Genomic DNA, 21,537 nt, shown 5'->3' on the forward strand with positions numbered 1-21,537 from the left:
AAAAGGAAAAAACCTTTAATTGGCTTTGATTGTTGGCTTTGAACTTCCTTGGCAGCTTTTCAGTTTGGATGGCTTTGTCGGTTTGTAGTGTGATGAGGGACTGACTATGAGATATGCCCATCGTGCCAAAATGTTCTGTCCCATTCATTGTTTCATAGTAATTCAATGAGGTTTGGTGCGTTTAGCTACTGATGCCTAATCTTGTTGCTGAGAAACTGAAGTGGAACAAGGCCAAGCCTGGTAACCGATTTACAAACAAATCCACAATGGCTCTAGAAGGTGATTAAGCTCAACCCATTCAGTAATTCTGCATTCACTTCACAACACACACTCAGACTGGACCGGCTTTTCATGATCTTTCCACCTATTCCAAAGGTGCAAGGTCTGTTATATGAAAAAGAAAGGTAATGTCACGCAGGTTATAAAACACACTAAAATACTATGCTGTCAGTGCAGTTATCACATTTCACATCATTTGAGTGCTGGCCAAGGTCCTGGCCATTTTTCTGTAGCTTTTCAGTCACAGATTGAGGAAGTAACTGCAGGTGTGTGAGTGCTTCCACTGCTACCTGACCAACTGAGTTGTAGAATGACTGATAAATTCTTTTAGTGGTCAGTCAGTGCCTTCGCATCTTACCAGGGCCCTCGACTCAGCTGCTTTGGTCTCAGTGTAAGAGAATGAAAGGCTTGAGGCAGTGCTTGTGTCCTTAGCCGACCCACATACACGTGACAGAAGTGAGAGCTGCATGAGGCAGAAGTACGAGGGAGTGAGGGGCAGAGGGAATTGGTGAAAGAGCAAATGCTAAAAGGAAAGAGAGATCAGAGCATCAGCAAATAGCAAAGCAAGTGGGCCAAAGCAAAAGCTGGATGCTTTCGATGGACAATTTTTTCTCTCTCACTATATCTCGGCACCATTACAAGGTGCATCACGTTTGTTCTTTCACAGCTCACTGCTCCCGTTCTCTCGCTTTTCCTTTTTTCCAAACATATCCAATCCTCTTCTCTCTCTTCGGCATCACAGAGGTAGTTTGTGAGCTGCTATCTGCAGCGCTTGTGTCTAACAGACAGCTGTCACCTGAGGGGACTCCAAAATCACTTTTGGGCTCCCAGCCCAAAGCGGGACATCACCTACAAAATTCTGCTGATGCGTACAAAGCGTCGAGGGCAAACTCAGTGCAAGGACGCGCTCTGTCGCGTGGCAGCCAGATCCACATTACCTGTCCTTCTAATGTCTGGTAAGAGTCTTGAGAAAGTGTTCCTCTTCCCCCAAGACCTATTACACTTGTACGGCCCAGATTCATTGTATGAGGATCTCACAAACACATCATATCCTCTTCCCACCATAGTCTCTCTGGAAGTGAGCCAAAACAAATCCTTCGCTGGTGCCATTCTTTAATCTCGTCCTCCATCATGATTATCAATTACTCCATTGGAAGTGACTTAATGAATATTAACACATTGTTACACCTGAAAAACAAAGTTAATTGGACAGTGAAATTGATGGAGAGCGCCTGGAGAGCCTTTAATAGAAGAAAACAGAACTTAAGGCCAGAATATGCATTAGAGCAGCTGATAATGTACCAAATGACTCTGTAATTACCGTGACCATAAATGAATAAAATGTAGAAATATGGACTGCTTAAAACACTAAGCTATGAACAGATTACTCAATATTTCCTCTGTGTTGGTTTGAACACTCATCATAGTTGTAATGTTGAATGGTTATTTCATTATAGAAGCATTTAAATCAAGCAAAGTGCACTTCCAGGCATCTCATCAACCAGATGAGCCCCAGAGACAGATCCCCAGTGAAGACCTTGTCTCATAGACGGCCATGGAACCAGATGAGCCCTCTGCACAATCTAACTTTGCTGCAGCATGGATCAACCTGCTGGTTCGTCTGGCCAGAGGAGAACTGCCCCCCCTGACTGAGCCTGGTTTCTACAAAGGTTTTTTTCTCCATTCTGTCACAGATGGAGTTTTGGTTCCTTGCCGCTGACACCTCAGGCTTACTTAGTAGGGGACACTTAATTTCCAGCTATATCGTCGACTTGATTGCACAGATACTATTTCAACTGTAAAAAATCCTTTAAAAATGTAAAAAATCAGCAACATTAGCACAGAGTATTCATTTGCTTTCACTTTCTAAACCTTTGTTCCTGTTATCACTTCAGACCTTGGGTCACTATCATATCCGTATCTTCAAACTCGGAAGCAATATTTCTAAAACATGTCAGCAGTTTTCTTCTAACACTAAAAGTATGGCGTTGAATCTCATGATGAACAAATGCAGATAAAAACAGACTGTAATACAACACACAAAAGCAGGGACAGGAACTGCAAGAAAAAAGAAAAAGTAACTGTTCCAGTTCAGATTCCACTCAAAAGTTTAAGAACTTGTAAGGAATAAATATTTTGCAAAATGAAATTTCATTGCCTTAAGATAATTTCAAAGCATATAAGCACACATACAGCAAAAGCGTTAAGTACTTTCTGTGCAATAAATCCAGCGGCTGCCATGTTTGGTGAATGTCACAAGGTCATAACAGATGCTGTTCTTTCCTCCTGAGCACTAGCTATTTATGCCTGTCAAGGTCTGTTCCACTGACACGCAACAGAAGCTATGACTCTACCCACACTTCCACTCCCTGTCCACAATGAATCCTGTCACTCACACACTACAGCAAACTTGTAGCTTATCCTTTATGATCTATAACTGCCATTTTGGGGGATCCTAGCATCTGTCTGTAACCGGTACTTACTAACCTGTAGCTGTAATTACTTCAGATTACCAACCACAATGCATCTATGTTATAAAGGCTGATTATGATTATGCATTGTGTGGGAATTTCTTGAGAAATCTTTTCTCTATATGTGACCCTGGACCACAAAACCAGTCATAAGGGTCAATTTCTCGAAATTGATTATTTATACATCATCTGAAAGCTGAATAAATAAGCTTTCCATTGGTTTGTTAGGATAGGGCAATATTTGGCCGAGATACAACTATTTGAAAAAAAAAAAATCAAAATACTGAGAAAATCACCTTTAAAGTCGTACACTCAAATCACTAATCAATTCAAATCACTATTTATTTAATTTTAAACAAAACTAAATATACTATTAAACAAAATAATATGATTTCACGATTCGATTTGATTCACGATTTCTATTTTTTTTTTTAAACAAAATAATATTTAAGACAAATTAAGAATTAAATGTGTCCTTTTATTATTGCTTGGACAAAATGCTGTACATTTCTTTGTGAAATTATAATATAACTATAATATACTAATATAGCACTTGTATATTATTGCTCTTTTGTTTGTTTTGATTGCTTCTATTTTCCTCATTTGTACATAGCTTTGGATAAAAGTGTCTGCTAAATGTCAAAATTTAAATAGAATGTAAATGTAAATAACAAAACTAAATTGAAATTTTAAAACAAGCCCCAAATCAAATAAATAACACAAATAAAATAAATCTCTTCATATAAACAAAATAAGGCTTTGTCTGTGCTCTTTCCATTTAAAATTAGAGGCAACCACTGCATTTTAATCATGATCGAAACATGCAACATGAGCAGTTTTTAATTTAAATCAGATTGTATAATTTAAACATTTTAAAGCAAAAACAGAATGGTTTGACTTCAGTTTTGTGAACTATACATAAAAAATATCTGCATGAAACAGAAACAGCAGACGAGCTGAACGAGAAGCAGATTCACTCTCTGCCAGTAGGTGGCGCTTAAAGCGTTTCCTTGGTTTCCGCTGTAAACAAAGCAGCGCTGCACTTATGAACTGTATGCATTATACAGGGGCAAGATAAAAAGACAAAATACCATCTAAACTTTTCTAAAGACAGTAAGTTCCCCTCAGACATGCATTCATATAAACTCCTACACCTAAATGAATCATGATTGGTTTAGCATCTCAACCGATTTGAATCGTTGCATATTTAAATCGATTTTCAACCGGCTCGCAGTTAATCGTTACATCCCTACATATTACTAATCAAAAATTAGGTTTTGGTAGAAAGTTTACAAAATATCTTCATGGAACATGATCTTTACTTAATATCCTAATGATTTTTGGCATAAAAGAAAAATTGATAATTTTGACCCATACAATGTATTTTTGGCTATTGCTACAAATATACCCCAGTGACTTAAGGCTGGTTTTGTGCTCCAGGGTCACATATTACTTTGTTTCAACACTAGCTGAGTGCAAACATGTGTCATTTGAGCTTGAAACTGTGCACAGTAAGAGAGATTTCAGTTGAAAGCGTGCTCAAATGACAAGCCCTCAAACACAAGCTCCCCCCCACCCCGCTACTTGCCAACGTCTAGCTGGGCTTATGCCAGCACAATCAGCAGAGATGTCCTTGGGAGCCAAACACAACTTGAGGAATGCCTCTGTGACACATCATCACTGAGCTGCCAGGTCATTACTCACCTCTGCTAGTGCTGCACTCATCATCTCAACCTGGTAAATCACCACATGCCCACAATACAGCCCTCCACCTGCTCGCCGCAAGACCCTCAACGATCAGGGGATGTGGTCAACATGTAAACAAATTTGCATGTAATTTACACACTTGCGACTTGAGCTATAGCCCTAAGATTCCCATCCCAGCCACAATGATTCCCGGCCACAGCTTTCTTGCAGTGTCTGTATCTAAGTGATAACGGATGAACTGAACAATCTGCCTGTTTCAGGAGGCCGCTGTGCTGTTCTTGATGGCGATCGTCCTGCATCCGTTTATTTTCAGTGGCTGCGAGTGACAATTGGGTGCTTTTCATTACCAAGAGATCCCTGAGGCTTGCGGCACCACAGACGCCTGGGGTGAAGTGAAGGGGAGGAGGGCCGCCCAACCCATCTTCATCTCAGACGACACCTCCACTGAGGAGGATTTTCTAGTAGCATAGAATGGAATGCAATGTAATACATGTATAAAAACAAATTCGATGGATTTAAGCATGCTTCTTTGGCTTGCTTTGCAAAGTGGGCAAAGGGTCAAGAAGAATCCATCAAAATAGAAGTTGTATAGGAAGATTAACCAAATGTGAGAAGATAATCAGTGCTTAGTGGTTAAGTTCACAGGGTTAGGAAGCACTAGGTTTTACACTAGTTTTTGCCTAACCTGGCCTCTTTAGAGCCATTATCCCCTCTGAACAGGTGCAAAATGACTTTTACCTTTTAGACCACAAGAGACATAAGGTTAAGCACAAACCTCAATCTAGTAAAAATACACTTCTGTCTGCCTTTTAAGTTAGTGTCAAAACAAGGGTGAAAACACCTGATGGGAAGAGATCAGTGCCGAAAACTTGTTTATACAGTCAAACAGTCCTGTTGAAACAGCAATGCCACTGATCTGTGTTGTCTACGTGCATGTTATTTTGGAGTTCGCACAGCACCATATTAGGAATAAGTACAGGATTGAGTCAAATAGAGACAAAGAGCATTAGTTTCTCAAAGCAACAACTCCAGAGCCCCACGGGAGAAGGTGAAATCCAAGAAATATTGCGTCAATGGACTCGAAAACAGACGCCGATGATAAGCTTCATGTTCTATCGATGCATCTGCTATCTAATCGTGTGCAAAAGCACATGTGCTCTTCCGTATGAGCAGGGGTACTTTGAACTTCACAGCTGTCTGATCAAAGGGGACGGTCTTTTGAGTTTCCACAAACAACCAATTCCCTGCTCTGTTGTCCCAATCCGCGCCTTCAAATTCAATCACACCAGATTACATCCTGCTATAGGGAGCCATAACACATGTAAATATAATCTGCCAGACAAAAGTCGAAGGGCTATGAAGCACCTGTTCTTTTTGATGCATCTGTCCCCCTCATTCAGTGACGTCCCTTTTCATCCCAAGCCTGCATCAGAAATATGATTATAATTTGGCCTTGAAAAGAACCTGACCCTGGAGAGGATGGGAAATGTCCATCTCCCTCTTCGTATAACCATGAAACCGTGTAAAACTCGGCCATTTTCAAAAGCTCTGCAGTAAATCTCTGACAGGCAGGTTAAAACTGGATCAGGCTTTGCGACGAAAGCTGCACACACCCCTAAAGCTCGCAGTAAATAATACAAGACGGCTGTGAGGTGAATCCCTTCTGTCTAATGACTGACTGACCTCACGTCCACCTGATTGGACATCCAGTGAGAGCTTTTTCCAAACAAGACTAAATCTGCGGTCATCTTGATTGCTCACACTGGGGTAATTAGAGTGCCAGCAAGTGTCAATGTCTGAATGACCCACGAAAATTGAGTTTTTCAACTTCCCTGTCCTTGTTTCATCATATAATTGCATCTAATTGCTCACATTGCATCTATAGGGCCCTATGGAATTTGTTTTATTTTTTCCCCCAAATTCTGTTTTATTTTTTAATTTTTAAATTCCATTTTCATTTTTCTGGATTGGTGTTTTTTTTTTCTAGACTCTGCTTTAATCGTTAAAATAAAACATATTAATCAAAAGCATGTCTAATTAATAAAAATCATGAAACGTACAATTTTTTAAGTCCCTATGAAATACGATTTATTCTTTTTCTAAAATACAGTTTTATTTTTACAAACTTCTGTGATTTCCATTAATATTCTGGATTCCATTTTAATGGTTTCATTAAATTTTAATAATCAAAAACATCTCTAATTAATTGATTTTACAAAAAATATATATATATTTTTTTTCATTTCTTTCTTTCTTTTACTGTGATGTGTAATAAAAAAAAAATTGGTAAATAAATTCCGGTAAATAATTTTTCTGGTAAATATATTCCTTAAAAAATTATGTTTTAACAAAAATTTTATTAGTAGTAGTAGCACTATCATTACATTAAGTAATATATTTCTGTCACGGTTTCTTCAAGTTAAACCAAACTTTTATTTTGAGGGGTTGCTGTGAAGACCTTTAAGTTTCTGTTTGTATATGATGTGATGATAGTTTTTCTAAAAAGAAATGGTAAAATGCTCATGAAGTGACATTCAGAGCAGTTCTAGAGATGTTTATGTGTTCATTTTCTCATATATTGAGGAGGCAGAGGCTGAAAACACTGCGAGCATCACGTCTGCACCATTCATTCCAACAGAGACACGCAGAACATGCAGGATGCAGCTTAATATTCACAGACACTTGCCCATATCACGTTTTGATTTAAGTGTACTGATCTACTTTTGATTTATTCATCCAAAATGTACCAAATTCCATGACATTCAGCATTATTCTAAATATAAATTCAATTTTTATAACTGGATTCTGTGATTCCATCCGCATTGCTGAAATCATAGGGACCTACATCTATTTCACCCTGTTTACAACTCACAGCTTGTGTTTGAACATGTAGTAACGATATGGACTCATTCCCGTGTCCATACAATAGATAAGAGTGGTTGCAAAGCAGTGTCGCGTTGTGAAAGCCCTGTGGGACTTTGTGCCACGCGAGTAGAAATGGCCTGTGAGTAATTCATCTCCAAGGCCTCTTTATTATATCACCCCACTAGTCAGTAGATTACCACACCCAGCAGTAGCTCCCACCGTCACAACACAGACTAGTAGTCCTTTGCATATAGCTGGTGTTCCGGTCGGTCCAAGCTGAGGTGGACTTCTGGGGCGCATCTTCTCTGGCACTAAGAGCCAAGCCATTTGGCCATAATGGCTTCCTCAGGCACCTTCTACTGATAGCAGTAAACTGTGTATGTCTATTCTCTTCTCCCTATGTGCTTTTCATGCAAGAAAAGCAGTGTCTGATGCCAAACCCCTGTGTAAGGCTTTACATGTTAATGTGTGTTACATACTGTAATGAAAGCGAAACAGCCACTCCAGCACCACGGATGCTGCACCGAAAGGTGCTGCTTAAATTGGGAAAGCTCTGTGTCACCTTTAGAGCAACTTGATGTATTTGTGGAAGCGAGTGGGAGTTTACATCTTTAGGCTTTCTGTCATTGTGAATTAGTGGGCGTCAGGAATTGTAGGAAGCATTTATACAAGTCAAGAGCTCTGCAATTGGAAAACAGGGTGGCGTTTTTAGCATTCATTTGCACACAGACGCTTCCTGCCCATGCAATTAGACATACATTTTTATACTCCTATATTTTTAAACAGACACTCATTAGAATCATTTTAACATTGTCTTTAAGTCTGTAAAGACAGCCAGTGTTGATGTGTGGGCAACTGTGCTCTGGGAAGGCGAGAATGAAAACTTCTTCAAGTCCCCAACAATCCCGGCTTTATTAGGTGTATGCATCTTGAAAAAACAAACACTCTAGTGTGCCTCACCCATCCTAATGACCCTTCCGTAAGAGACGCCCCCAAAAACATTCCAGTCACTCCAAGAGCAAAAGACAATTCTGTTGTGACGCTAGCAAAACAAAGCTGTACACTTCACATGAAAGACCATCACTACAACCCCTCCATGACCCGACTTCTAAGTAGGCAGGATTATATGAGCTACCACCAGTTGGCAACTGTCCCGTGTCATGTGACTGGCTTCTTGTATGCCATCATGCCGGCTTCCAGAGTCCGTGGGCATTTAAAAACTCGGATTTCCGCTTGAAAACGGGGAATTTGACTGAAAAGCACAGTTTTCCAGTAAAATCTATTCAAATCTGAGCTGTAGCTTAATGCGTGAATCTGCAACACAAATTTTGCAGTGTGAAATCTGCAAAGCCTGTCTGAAGACGGATATAAGAAAAGAAGAAAGCACAATTCTAGAGACCTGTCACAGAAAGAGTGTCTAAGGTTTACTTTGGGTGAAATAACCTGAAGGAAATAAATTCAAAGAAATCAATAAACCATCACAGCCAGGTTAACTTCCTCCACGTACCTCCAGCAATGTTTGTCTTCCCCATGAGGGCCTCTTTCTGAGAAGAACTCAGACTTCTACTTCATCCATGATGTGAAAATATGACATGTGTAATATGTAATACTTCATATTTCTAAATTCTAAGGTCTGGTTTACACCTGATATTTCATACTTGGGACCCAAAATGATATGAGCTTGACCTCCTCTAGAGGTTAGGTAATGAATCCTCCACATAAATCTTGTGCAGTGGTATCATAAAGGCAAAGCAAATATTCAAATGACTGTAATGAAAATGCTAATGTAACCCAGTGAGATTACTCCTGCTTTCGTCCAGGCACAGATTCTAGAAATAGGATCACACACAGCTGTGCCACATCAGGGGAGACTCTGAAAAGCACATAGAGTACTGCGAAAGTACATGAAAGGGCTAATGGAAAAGGGGGAAAATTATTCTGAATAGTGGGTAGAATTCAAGTGTTGACATAGAATAAAACTGACTCTGGAATTTTCTCAAGCGATTGCTGACATTTTGCCCTGTGGCAATAAACAACTACTGTATCCAGAGCTTGTCGTAGATAGTTTATCTCACTCGGTTTGAGAAGGGCTGCCTAAGCCACAGATGGACAGTACACTGTTGCCTTGACAATCACTGTATTATTGTGCATGTAAATGCGGGAACTGTGAATTTATAATTCATATCAGGGAACCATACTGCAAGTCAAATTTTAAGGAATATCATCTTGTAGACCTCTAAAACTCAGCCATCCATTCACTAATCTAAGTAACACAGTAATGCAATATTTTTAGAAATAGTACCATGGTAATGCAAAGTACCCTGAAGTACCATATAAATGCATACAAATATGGTAATCATTTAGTAGCATAGTTACCATAGCACTGACTTGTTTAACAGTTCAAAATGCTTATAACAAGTTAACTTTATGAATAAAGTTGTTTTCCATTTGCTTCTAGCTTAAAATAAAAGAAAAAATCTGTCAGTGCTGTGACAAAATACACTTATGCAGAGTTGTTCCTCTAGTAAATTTGTCATGTTTTAAGGATTTTTTTAGATTTTAACTGTTGAATTATACAAAAATACAGTTAAAAATAAAAAGAAATAATATATATATATATATATATATATATATATATATATATATAATTTTTTATTATTATTTTTTTTATTTTTATTTTTTGCTGTGCTTCTGCTTTCACATAGATTTCCCGGATTACATCATAACACGCATTCCTTATTTACACATTTCTGATACCTGTTTGGGAGCGTCTACAATCCAATAATTTGCAAGTCCTCACTAGTGAAAAGAATGCTAGTGTTTCAAAACGGTCTTTGTACCCACCTTTGACACGTTCAAAACAAACCGGAATGTGGCGTCAGGTTTTTTACTACCGTGAAACAGCAGGGAGGAGTGCTAATAATTAATGTGGCACCAGAGCAAGATTTAGAACCAGTTCAAGCTTGGTTCTCAGAGCATTAATGGAAAGGTGAATGAACTGGACAGTGTATAAAGGTCATGCACTCCAAGAGCAAACTACTACCACAGACAGCTGAAATTGCCCAAGACTGACAATTTCCAGAATAGCAGCCAAAAGTTGGCAAAGCTTTCCAAAGCAAAGGTTCATTGCTGAATTAGGTCACAGTCACAGAGATTTAGAGATGCTGGTGAAATTCAAGTTTTCTCATGGGGTGAAAGAGTCAGGTGCTCGCTGAATTACAAAAGGGACCAGAAGTCGATGAACAGACTCGTTCGGATTGGTTACTGTCTCAAGCCAGAACATTCTGTGAAGGAACACTATGTATTGTCGTTAGGGTTGCAAAGGGGCGGAAAATTTCTGGTAAATTTCCATGGGAACTTCGTCTGGGGAATTTTGGAAATATTCCAAGTTTGAAACTTACCAGGAATTTATGGGAATTGATTGGAATTTTGGGAAAAAAATATAAAACTATCATACACAAACATACATATAAACATTTTGTTTGATCATAGGCTCACATGCATGCAAACTAATACAAATATTTTTTTTTGTTGGGGGGGGTGGTCTGTGATGCTTTTTTCAGGATTTATTCATGAATGTAAACTTGTGCACAGTGTTTATTCAAAACACATTCACATTTACATTTAGTCATTTAGCAGACGCTTTTATCCAAAGCGAATTACAAATGAGGACAATGGAAGCAATCAAAATCGACAAAAGAGCAATGATATGCAAGTGCTATAACAAGACTGAGTTGGGCAGGTCATTCCACCAGGGGTCATATGACGTTGCTAAAAATAACATTATTTTGTGTATTTGGTGTAATGAAATATGTTTATGCGGTTTAAGGTAAAAAAAAAAAAAAACACATTATTTTCCACATACTGTACATTATTGTTTCTCCTCTATGCCCCCCCTTTCTGAAATGCGTTGTTTTTTACAAAGCTCATCATTCTGTAAAGCAAGGTGTGCTCTGATTGGTCAGCTATCCAGTGCGTTGTGATTGGTCGAATGCCAAAAGCGTGTGACTGAAATGTTACGCCCCTTACCATACTGTGATGCCATGTTCCGGTCAGAACACTGACGCTACAAGACAAAACCAATAAAACCCATTACAAACAAGCCATTTGTTGCATACAGTGGGGACATTATGGATTATAATGACTTATACTGTGTTTTTTATGCGTTGTATCGCGCCGCGTAAACATGAAAACCATGTCTGCATTTGTGATCGAAGAAACAACAAGCGCTACTCTGCACCAGCGATTCTCAATTCCTGTCCTCGCGCCCACCAGCTCTGTATATTTTGCATGTCTGTCTTTGTTAACACACCTGATTCAGATAATCAGCTCGCTAGATGCCTTATTTCTTTGCGGGAACATTTGGCTGGCGTTATGCAAATCTTCCCACATTGTGACATAGACATGTGGGGGGGGTGTTTAAACAAGGTGTTTCAGGACAGCGTGGACGAGTCTTAACTTTGGATTTGAGACTTTAGTCTTTGCAACTTTACAGATCTTCTTTATGCACCAAGAGCTTGTAACACTCCAAAGAGAAAGGATACCTTGAAATTGCATCATATGACCCCTTTACCTTTGATTTTGTGCCTCTTTGGGATGGCACAATAAAGCAACGTTAATTTGCAGAATGGAAGCTTCTAGGGGCACATAAGTCTGAAGTAATGAATTTAGGTAAAGAGGAGCAGAGCCAGTGGTGGTTCTGTAGGCAAACATTAATGCCTTGAATTTTATGTGAGCAGCTATTGGTAGCCAGTGAAAACTGATAAACAGAGGTGTGACGTGCATTCTTTTTGGCTCATTAAAAATTAACCTTGCTGCCGCATTCTGGATTAATTGTAAATGTTTGATAGGACTGGTTGGAAGACCTGCCAATAGTCCAGCCTGGACAGAACAAGAGCTTGAACAAGGAGCTGTGAAGCATGTTCCGAAATAAAGGGCCTGATCTTCTTGATTTTGAATAAAGCAAATTAGTAGGACCGTGCAGTTTTAGCAATGTGGTCTGAGAAAGTCAGCTGATCATCAATCACAACTCCAAAGTTTGGCGTATTGTCGTTGCTGTCATTGGAGCCAACAGTCTCCTCGGACTTCGTTTAGCTCTCCCCATTTCTTACAGCTGAATAAAAGATTTGAAGATGAAAGTAATAAACATTTTTTTTTAATTGCTGGGAGTTTGTCTTACAGTCCTGCTGCACAGGATATTCTAGAATACCGTCTGCTTTAACATTACATAAAACATGCAACTGTAGTATGACACAGCAAAAACATCTCCAGTTGAATAGTTACTCAATCATCACAGTGACTCGTAAAAGACAAGATGTGGGTTCATTCCTGATGTTTAAAATACAAATAACTGTGTTAACCGAGAATAATGATCAACTGACAAACATCAAAACCGTTTAAACTGAATTATTCGTAATTATGCTTAAGATTTTTGATACAAATGATAAATGTGGCATACTGTACAACTGTAAGATTTACAACATGATTCGTACAGTATGGACCATTTTTATGATACTTTATGGTGTTTTTGAAACCCTTCATATGTCCACATTACAAGTATCTACGTCAGAATACAAACAACATTTAATTAAGGCTTATTTATGGAATGGAAATAGCCTAATATGGGTGGAGAGCTGATCTAAAGATAGAGTACTAGTTTTCTCCTGAGTTCAGATAATCCTGCTGATTCTTTTGTGTACCCGTGTGTCATTAGGGGCTGCTTGGTAACAGCTCTTAATTATTATCTACTTATAATCCACAAGACCACCAATTAGTATCCACCAAATTAGTCATACTAACAAGTCAAAAAATGACTAAATTAACAATGATTATGAAGAATACTTGCCATATTTTAAATGCAGGCAAGCAGGACACACCTACAGCAGGTCTATGTTTCAGTTACCTGCTGTTACGCCATAGACTTGCGTTTTATGATGCCTATATGTTCCCATTTGCCCATTACTGTGAGTCCCTGCCAGTCTGAGCTTGCCCTCCCCTGATGTCACGCTGCTGCTATGGTAAAACTGGTACGCTCCCTTCCTATTCAAAACATGCGGAAATGTCCTTACCTTCACCTGCTTTCTCTGCTGTGTCTGATATAAGACAAAGGACTTCACACTCAGAAAAACAACGAGTCTGAATATAGGATAAGTATCTCAGTTCTTGCATAATCTAAATAATAATAATAATAATAATAATAATAATAATAATAATAATAATAAATAGTTCAGAAATGTAATCACTGATTGCTGGTTATATAAAACTGAGCAAAATTGTTAATATGATTTTAATGAGATTTTTATTTGGCCAGTAAGTTTCCTGAAAATATCATTATCAGTAGACTTGAGTAGAAAGGTTTGATTAATTTATGTGAATCAGTTTAGTGGATAAAAATTTTTTAACGGATTCAAACTCTGATTCATTTGAAACCCTCTGAAGCCATTTCGGAACAAATAAGCTATCAAATATTATTGAAAGGCTGAAAAGATATCATTTTTAGCCAAATCACTCCATATCACTTATATGTGTGTGTCATCTACAAGATCTTAAGACAGGGACCAGATAATAAAGACCATCCAGAGTTTTATAGTCAGGTACATTTGATCTAAAGTACACTATACTTATAGAACTCTATAGAACACTATAGAACTCACCAGAGGAGAGGCTGAATCTGAAAGTAAAAGCTTTCTGTGCTTTTATTTCCACACAGTGTCCAGGTGGGGGTTGTTCTGATATTAGAATAACACACCTGCAACTTTGTTTAGCATTCAAATATACAGGCCAACCTGCATCCATGCAAATGGTTCCAGCAGTTACCCTACTAAACTCATGGATACTTCATTGATTTATACCACTTAAACTGAGACCAAACAAAAAAACACATATCAGTCTAATCTGAGCCATGTGAGTGCTTCAGAGATTAAGAGACAACCGTATGTCCCATAATACAAAGGTTATTTGCAACTTCTCTTTCAGCTGAGGTCAGATTAGGACACCTGAGCTTTGATAAGTGTGTGCAACTGCTGAGACATAAAACAACAGCAACATGATAATGCCGGCATGAAGCATTTCTCCAGGATACTGCATAAAAATGCAGTGAAAGCTTTAATCTGTCTCTAAAAAATGAGAGCTATTAGCCAAGACATATCCAAGGTGATAATAGTGAGAAACTGAGAAACTATAGCATAAAACTAAATGGCTGCTTTCATAAGAAAAACCACAGCTCATCCAAAAATTTTAAATCTGATAAATTATTCACACTAAGTGGTTCTTGAACTTGTACATTTCTCTATTCCAAGAAAGACAAGGAGAAATCTAAAATAGGTGAAATTTTTAAGATTATCCTGGCTATTCTTTTCAATTTATCAACATATCATATAGCTCTGTTTACACCAAGGTCAATAACGATAAGAATAACGTTTTAATTGCTCTAATTGTATGAGAACAGTGTAGTACAGACCACAACTAAAACGATAACAACACAATGTAACAACACTGTTGGAATTCATTTCAGAACCAATTTTTCCAGCTTATGAACAATAAAAACATTTCTATGCAATCAGAATGAGCAAGAGAGTCAAGTCACATTTATTTGTATAGCTCTTTATACAATACTGGTTGTGTCAAAGCAGCTTTACAGTGTCAAACAGGGAAAGTCATTTTTCCAGCTAAAAGAGAGATGAGCAAATGCTCAAGCACTTTAATGGCAAATGACAAAACTGCAGCAGGGCTTTATATTAAACATAACTTTACTGTCATTTGGTGTGGATGCTAAAATAGTTATCGGTATATTTATCTTTGTAATTATTGCTCATGGTGTGGACGGGGCCAGGCCTTTACTCTCTTATGTCTTTTTGTAGCTGTTTTTCAATTGCTGTGAGACAAATTCTTAGTAATGCAACCCTTTGCAATTCACAATGAGCTTGTCTTACAGTGCTGTTGCACAGCATTCTCTTCTAGAATGATTTGAACATTCCACAAAACATGTAACTTCATTATGACACAACAAAAACATCTCAACTCTGACAGTTACTCAGTCATCACACTTATATGACCAGGAACTGGGTCAATGGTGTGTAACAAAATCTGCAGGTAACTGCATGGAAATGAATGACCAGCACATTCTTCGAAATTTCTCCTTTTGTGGTTTACAGAAGAAGCATGCAGGTTTGGAACGTCATGAGTGATTTTTTCTTATTTTTTGGGAGAGCTACACTTTAAACAATCGTTACTGCCGAACGATGTACAGAAATGTTAATGTGATGAACATGGGCATCAATTACAGACCACACTGAAGTGAATGTACTTCTATAGATCGTCATCCAGATCATCTAGAGTTTATGTTACAGCAGACTGAGGACTATTATTAGAGAAAACATCCTACCCTTGGTCCCATAACTCAATGAAAGGGTTTTTAACCTTTGATGCCATGCAGTTGGGCTCTTAGCTGATGATGGATTACTATGGGAACATTATTGATATCAAGGCCCTGTCTTTCCACAGTCTATCCCTTTCAGTCCGAAATTGACATTGATCTGTTACAGAGCATTCCCAGGGTTCCTCACATCCCCAAAGAGAGATGGAGGAGCCAGATGATGGACCTCTGGGGCTTCAGAAGAGGAAACAGCCCTTCTAATAAATACAAGTGCACCCTGAGCAAGGCATGAGACAGCGCTGTAAAGTAATAGGAGTGAAAAAGAGCAAAACATAAACTGACGATCCAGAGGCTGCAGCCAATTTATTGAGCCACATTCAGAGGTAAAGTCTTTCTGTGAAAACCAAATCAAATTATGTTCCTGTGATGTTTCATGGTATCTCATTTTACTCTCGCTCTCAGAGGACTTCAAATGAATAGACTAAAAATGTGCAATTTCTTCAAATCTGATGTCAAGTGAATTCCAACCATGCAGCAAACTCCTACCAGAACATCTAAAGCATCATTTCATTGCCGCTGATTTGATTTTATGGTTCGACTTCACAGCGATAAGGCAAATGATAGAGAAAATGCTTCAGTAAACAAGCAGACACAGAGTCAATTGTCTGAACTCTCTGTAAAGACCATGTCAACCCTGCATATTTATGATTTCAAATGAGCATAAAATTATGAGTGGAAATTAGGGGGAGGCACAGCTGACTGACAGGAGCTGGGGGTGGAGGGACTCATTTCATGGTGTAAATACATTTGCCTGACTCTGTCAAGTTAGGTGACTCAGCCCATATCACGGAAGCTGAACACACAGTACTGCAGTGCCGCACATCACGACAAATGCGAGCTCGCCTGAGAACTGGTGCAGTGGGATGGATTTCAAAACCTTAAAATGTTCAGATTTTATGCAGTAAATGTGTAAATGTCAACAGAAGAATACAAGTATGCACTGAGGGGGGTACTGAAACTGGAATGCATGAAGGTATTTTTTCCCACAGCCCTAGTGACAGACCGACATACCTGCCAGGTCGATAAAATATCATCTGATATTTGTCTATTCTGAGATTATCAGCATCAGCCAACAGTCTTGGACACTTTTTATTATTATTTATTTATTTGAGTGGAAAAACAAGTATTTACTATTAGCCTTTACTGCAAAGCTCTTGATTCTGATTGGTCAATCACAGCCTTCAACAGCCAAATGTTTTAATCACACGATGAAATCATTTCAAATCAATATTTTAAGCAATCATTTAATAAGTGAAACAACAATACGATCGCGAATCGTTATTTATCTCTCGATCCTGATACATCTCATGCAATGATTTAAACTCAAATCAATATCCTTTGTCAATGAAATCACTATTCTACTTAATTATCTGGTAACAGCAATGCAATAAGTGGGAGATGGTCTTTAAATTTTACCGCGTAATACAAAACATGGAATACGCTGTACTGGGTCGGGAATTTAGGAGATTAGATAGGCTATACAGTCTGAATCCAATTGTTTATAAGCACCGTCCGGCACGAATGGCATTTTTGCATGAATGTAAATACTGCTTATATATCAAAAAGGTGCGAAGCTAACGCTCTTCAGTGAATAGAGTGAATGGTCCCGCCTCCTGCTCGTTCTACTACGTCTATCAGCGTCGAGCACATGACTGCAGTAACTGTGTTCTGTAACTCCAGTCACGAGGATGGAGTACTATTACACTGACCAGACAGCGAGCTCAACCCAATAACCCGAAACGAGCACATTTACAGCGCTTACAATATCCCTGCTGACACAAGGACACAGGACAACACCACCGAGCGTTTCCTAAAAGCGTTCAAATGTTACGAAAACGAGTCGTCACCTTTCAGTGACACCTGACACACCGTACACGGAGCGCGCGGTTTGTAAACATGCACGAATTGGCGATTTCATTTATGATGCGAAAATGATTCTTCACCGGCACGTGCTATATTTTGAATTAAAAAGAATACATCAATGCACCGCATCCTTAACCCCATCCTTGTCCTGAAATCTATATTCCAGTGAAAGTATCCGTGTTTCAAAGCACGCTTTTGAAGCGTTATATTGTAATTCACTAATCTACGTGTAATGTATCTATAAATAAACACTTTGCGGTTGCCTGCTTGACATGACAAGTGCAAACGCACAGCGTTTATTTATTAATATCAACAGCACACACTGGCACATGATGCAGAGATCGTCTGACTACTTCTAATTAGCATCAAGCTCGTTTTGTAACAGTTACGCAAACGCTTACGAAAACAATGCATTTCGTCAGTTGCGTAAAGAGTTCCGATCTCTACACAGATATGCACCTATATATATATATAACACCTATATGTATACATTTTGTAAGCATATGTATAGGCTACATTTTGTAAAGGCCTACAGTGCTGCGTATCATTTTTTCAACTGTATAGCCTTACTGACATAATGCATTCGGTTTGCAGCTTTTTTACAGTTTAGCTCAACAAAAGCAGACCAGGTGTGAATATGAATTAAACAAACACTGATCGCCTCTAATAACTGCATTAATAGTAGTTATATGCACCGACTAATAATTACGCGATGCAAAAAAAAAAAAAAAAAAAAAAGACTGAGAAAATACAATCTCGGTCAAAGAAAATCTGAAAAACCCCATAGTTTACCAGATCTATGTTAATTTTCATCTACCTCACACTGAACTCGTACGGAATCAGAGCGCTTATATATTATCAAGCAACTTAAAGTCAAGTTCACCACAACACCCACGTGTCACATACTCTCACACACAGACCGGGAAATTGGTGTGGTTTTGGCTAACTGATGAACACATCTGAACTTATTCTATTCCGCTTGCGAAGTTATTCACCTTCGCCTAATCGCTAGCCCTCGAACGCAGACTTCAAAAGAACGATTGTTTGTCTAGAAGTCACTTTTCGCATAGATGCATTATTTCCTGTGAACTCCACGTGAAGCGGAGACGCCAGGGACTCCAGACGCCGGCTGAGACGCTCTGACAGCATCGCTGAAATGATACAAGAATATCGCGCCACAGACAGTTGCATGCAAAAATACACCCGGGGAAAAAATAGCCATGCTTCTGCCTTATCCGAAATGGTGCATGGCTTACCTGGCTGCCGGAGTTTTCAGTCAAGTAATTGAAGACAAATGAAGAGAGCTCCTCATCTAACAGTGAAGCGCAGTCCGCCATCTTCCAAAGAATGAGAGGAGAGGAGCCAGAGAGCGCTGCTATACTGCTCTCCCCGCGTGCAGTGAGGATCTCCAACCGACTGAGGGCAGTGTGCTAAGGTGCCTCAGGGCTTCCCGATCATTGCTGGATTAAATAAAACAGCACAAAAGTGAATTCTTTCAAGGTGCAGGTGGGTTAAACCCAGGTTGGTGGCTGAAGAAGGATGTGGGGACTATGCTGCAGGATGCATGATGCTAACTGTAACTGAACCTGCTTGTGCTGTCTAGATTACAGTGTCTATGACTCATTTATGATGCTACTTCAAGTCCATGCTTTGTGCGGGTAACGTATACTGAACATCCTTCTACTATAGTATCTCCCTATGTGCACAATGCAGTAAACACAGCGGAGCATTTTTGGGCTTCAGCATTCTGCTCATGGTGCCCAAAATCTCAACATATTGTACTATTGTTCATTTGTACATTATACTAGAGAGCCTTTCGACTTATGTTGAAGAATGTAGCTTATCTTTAACCCTAGTACTACAATAATTAAAATAAATTATTAAAATGTAATTAAAAATTAAATATGATAGATAAAAAGCAGATGCACTGCTGACTTAAGGCCTGGCCCTAGATCAAAATCCAAGCTTATGGTGATAAAGTTTGATGTATGAGTAACGCATTAAAATCTATGTAAACAATTGGGGTAATTACCCTGTAATCAGCAGACCCATTGATTGGCTGCTCTTGTCAAGTGTAGTTTTCTCACTACGTGGGGATTTTGAGAAGCTTAATTAAAGTCATTCCATTCTGAGTGACATCCCAGAAATCACCAGCTGACTGTTACTCAAGAGAAGAGGCAAGCCTGCTAAAGAAACCATCCTATATTTGATTCACATCGAAGACATAAATCTTATCGATAGTAAACAGTTTGAATGGCATGCAAACCAATACGTCTAAATTGACAAACCCTTGACGGACATTTACAACTTCTCAGTCGAATCTGAAATTACCCCAAGGTCACATCAGTCTATTGAACTGTGTGCTGTCTAGCCGGCTATCAACCAAACACATGCTGTTTGAATTTTTGAGGTGAGAGAGAATGTTTGCCTCTTTGAAAACACTGTATGAAAATAAATGGTTGTGCTAATTCTTAAAGCAAAAAAAAAGAAATGATAATAAACAGATAAATGTAGAGGGAACAACAGTTACAAAAAACCAAACATCGAGTGACATTCATTGCTGTATTTAGATGAGAACTTCAAGACTGTTACTTAAGCCAACAAGCCCACCTTCCATAAGAGTGTGAAAGGTCACTGAATGGATTTGACAGCCCTGAGCGTCTGGTGGGTGTCTCTGACAGCTGTCAGACTGGAGAAGTTTGTTCTGTGCTGGAGTTATCAGTCAAGAGAAGAGTCTGTTTCATCAGTCATATCATTTCATTGATTTCTTACTTATGTATGTAAACAAAAAACATCCTTCATCCACAATCAACCAACCAAAGAAATCAATAGAAATAACACACACATTCCCAACAAACAATCAAGCATGAATTACGTATTTTTTTTTTTCTTTTCTTTTTCATGTTTTTGTTTGCTATGACTAACAGGAGAGCATACTGGACTTTGAATCCATGCATATTGCTGGAATCGCTCACAATGGTTTATGACTGGAAGGTGATTTAATGGGGGCATCTGTGTAAATGGATGGGGCACTGAGAGAAGACAAATCAAAGAGCATCGAGGACTGTTGCAACAAATTTATGAAGAGTGTCATGTACATAGGAACACTGGGTTCAGTTTCAGAATGACACTTTCAGAGTCCTGAAGTTTTGAAATGGCCTGTTGTTTTATCCATATTAGACCGATTGATTTAATACACAATATGTTAATTGTGAAGTATTCAGTCACAATTTAGCTTGGGTAACCAATTCTCACTATTAACTAACTATTAACTATGACTTTTGCCTCAAATTAATGTAAGGATCTAAAATATGGTCATGGAGAACAAGGCATTAATATGAGCTTTATAAGTACTAATAAAGGCAAGTATGCTAGCACTATGCATTCTAATAATAAACTAGTTAATAGTGTGAATTCGACCCTAAACTAAAGTGTTAGCATATATATTCTACACTCGCAATTACAACTGCATCTTAGTGTTTAGTGGCCTTCTTATGCCTCATCTCATTATTGTTTACTTGAATATACAGTACTAAGAACAAATGTAACTGCAACAGAAGAGAGGGATCAGTCAGTTTTTTTTTTTTTTTAATCCAAATAAATGCTTTGAACACCTTTGGAAAAGAAAATGCTGGCAACTAAAGCCAGCATGTTTCCTGACAGCATGCAACTTCTGGAGACAACATCAAACTCTCTTCATTTTGACCAGACTGAGCTATTTTAGCATCTTAACAGTTGTGTCCATGTAAACAAATGGCCCAGTACTTACACCTTGTATGTGGAGAACGATCTTCAGCTGGTCAGCGAAGTCATAGCAGACATCCTGCTGAACTGATGCACTTCAAACACCACTGCTAGAGTGTTAGAGACAAACAATGCAGTGTTTATTCAGTCTTGTCAGTAGAATCAATTACTCAG

At 38.6% G+C, this 21,537-nt stretch overlaps 1 protein-coding gene across 1 annotated transcript in view; it reads right to left on the bottom strand.

Annotated features, from left to right (window-relative positions):
• Positions 1 to 19,332, bottom strand: part of ppargc1b (peroxisome proliferator-activated receptor gamma, coactivator 1 beta) — a 48,844-nt gene extending 29,512 nt beyond the window's left edge. The window contains exon 1 of the mRNA XM_042770383.1: positions 18,876 to 19,332. Within this exon, the coding sequence (XP_042626317.1) occupies positions 18,876 to 18,956 (81 nt within the window). The 5' untranslated portion in view covers positions 18,957 to 19,332. The remainder of the gene's footprint in view (positions 1 to 18,875) is intronic.
• Between the last annotated feature and the right edge of the window lie 2,205 nt (positions 19,333 to 21,537).

The sequence above is a fragment of the Cyprinus carpio genome, chromosome A14, assembly GCF_018340385.1.
Source record: "Cyprinus carpio isolate SPL01 chromosome A14, ASM1834038v1, whole genome shotgun sequence".
NCBI lineage: Eukaryota > Metazoa > Chordata > Actinopteri > Cypriniformes > Cyprinidae > Cyprinus > Cyprinus carpio.